Here is a 2,500-nt window from a genome sequence, read left to right on the forward strand (position 1 = left end):
CACACAAACAATCAGGACAGAAACACACAATCACCCCCTTTCCTCCCCCTCCCCCTCCCCGCCCCCTCCCCCTCCGACACACACACACACACACCTGCCCTCGATATAACGCCCCAATCACTTATAGCGCCGGCTGATTGGCGAATCACGGGGCAAATACCGGATACAGTTATGTTGAAAACCTACTGAGCTTTGAGAGTATGTAATCAGGCTGCGAGGAATGCGAAGTGGAATGGGGGTGTTCGTTCCTCTGGTGGGAACGGCTTCGGCTGGAGGAGAGGCACGTTCGGAGTCTTTAAATGGGGGGGGGGGGTGAGTGAGTGAGTGAGTGAGTGAGTGAGTGAGTGAGTGAGTCAGTGAGTGTGTGTGTGTGTGTGTGTGTGTGTGTGTGTGTGTGTGTGTGTGTGTGTGTGTGTGTGTGTGTGTGTGTGTGTGTGTTATATGAATATATACATTATATGTATAATACAAATATATATATACATATACATGTACACACACATATACATATATGTATATATATACATAAACATAGATATACACACACATACACATATACACACATATATAAGTGTATGCATGTATGTATATGTACATATACGTATGTGTGTAAATATATTTGATATATGTATATGTACCTGTATATGCGCGCGCGCGCGCACACACACACACACACACACACACACACACACACACATATTTATATATATTTAAATAAACATCACATCACACACACATTGCTCCGCCATATAATACACACCTAACTATCCACAGTGTCACTTGGAAAATCACTAAACTACACTTGTGCCCATTTGACGGCCGTTTTAGTTTCTCTCTATCCCAGTTCCCTCATTCGTTGTACTTGCTGTGTATGTGTTACCTGTTTATCCTTTTCATCCTTGTTTAGGTCGTTCGGCACGAATTTCGTTAATAATTCTAATATTTCGGTTGGTGTTAATATATACCTTAATAACGATCACCATTTATCATGTACAATATCCACATTACTTGAATTAATTTTAAATAACACTACAAACCAAAGAATACGCCAAACACACACACACCCAACACACACTCACCCCACCCCCACATACACTCACCCCACCCCCCATACACACTCACCCCACCCCCCATACACACTCACCCCACCTCCCATACACACACTCACCCCCCCATACACACACTCACCCCCCATACACACTCACCCCCTCCCATACACACTCACCCCACCCCATACACACTCACCCACCCATACACACACTCACCCCCCCATACACTCACCCCACCCCCCATACACTCACCCCCTCCCATACACACACTCACCCCACCCCCCATACACCACCACCCCCCCCTACACATCAACCCACCCCCATACACACACTCACCCCCCATACACACCACCCCATACCACCCCATACACACTCACCCACCCCATACACCACTCACCCCACCACACAGACACTCCCCCCATCCCCACCCCCATAACCACGAACCAATAAATTACGCAGAAAAACAACACAACAATACTATATCTACCTGCACTGTCGCACCTACAGGACGTCATGACCCATCTTCTGTCATCCACCCAGGACGCCAACACGGACAATTACAACATCGTATTACAATTCCATCTTCTATTAGGAGTGAAACACCAAGAGAATCAGAGTCACGCAAATCTACCATCGAAATAAACAACAAGGTAGGAAGGAACAAGAGAATAATAGCACAGCTCGATATACTGTCGCAGTGAGGGTATGAGTGTGTGAGAGGAGAGGAGAGAGGGAGCAAAGAGGGAAGACGAGAGAAGAGAAGGAAGATGAGAGAGAGAGAGAGAGGGAGAGAGGAGAAGAGAGAGGGAGAGAGGAGAAGAGAGGGAGAGAGGGGAGGAGAAGAAAGGGAGAGAGGAGAGAGAGGAGGAGAGAGAGAGAGAAGAGGAGAGAGAGAGAGAGAGAGAGAGAGAGAGAGAGAGAGAGAGAGAGAGAGAGAGAGAGAGAGAGAGAGAGAGAGAGAGAGAGAGAGCGAGCGAGCGAGAGAGAGAGAGAGAGAAGTAAAGAGAGAAAGAAAGAAAGAAAGAGAGAAAGAAAGAAAGAGAGAATGAGAGAAAGACAGAGAAAGAGAGAAGGAGAAAAGCAGAAACAGACAGCCGTAAAGTTTTAAAAAGTCATATTATGAAGAGCCAATAAAATCGTGTTTGCGTGACTTAATCTCAGAGGAAAGTCACGAAAACCAATCAGATTATCGATAGAAAGTTTGGAAGGAAGGAAGGAAGGAAGGAAGGAAGGAAGGAAGGGGGAGAGAAAGAAAACAAAAACTAAAAGAAAATATAGATAAAAGAATAGGAGAGAGAGAAAAAAAAACGAAAATGAGAAGAGATAGAAAAAAAGAGGAGCAAAGAACGAAAGAAAAAAGAAATATGATAAAGGGAAAAGTAAAAAAAAAAGAAAATAGGATGAAATGAATGAAAATTGATGAAAAAATAAAGATAAGTGAAATAAAATGA

General features: G+C 44.4%; 1 protein-coding gene across 1 annotated transcript in view; it reads left to right on the forward strand.

Moving 5' to 3' along the window:
* Positions 1–2,500, forward strand: part of LOC119572637 (zinc finger CCCH domain-containing protein 13-like) — a gene marked incomplete at its 3' end in the record, with an annotated part of 12,884 nt that overhangs the window by 4,095 nt on the left and 6,289 nt on the right. Inside the window, 2 exon segments of the mRNA XM_037919741.1 lie at positions 1,557–1,699; positions 1,955–2,029. Of these exon segments, the coding sequence (XP_037775669.1) occupies positions 1,557–1,699; positions 1,955–2,029 (218 nt within the window).

This window comes from Penaeus monodon, chromosome 4 (assembly GCF_015228065.2).
Source record: "Penaeus monodon isolate SGIC_2016 chromosome 4, NSTDA_Pmon_1, whole genome shotgun sequence".
NCBI classification, from domain to species: Eukaryota; Metazoa; Arthropoda; class Malacostraca; order Decapoda; family Penaeidae; genus Penaeus; species Penaeus monodon.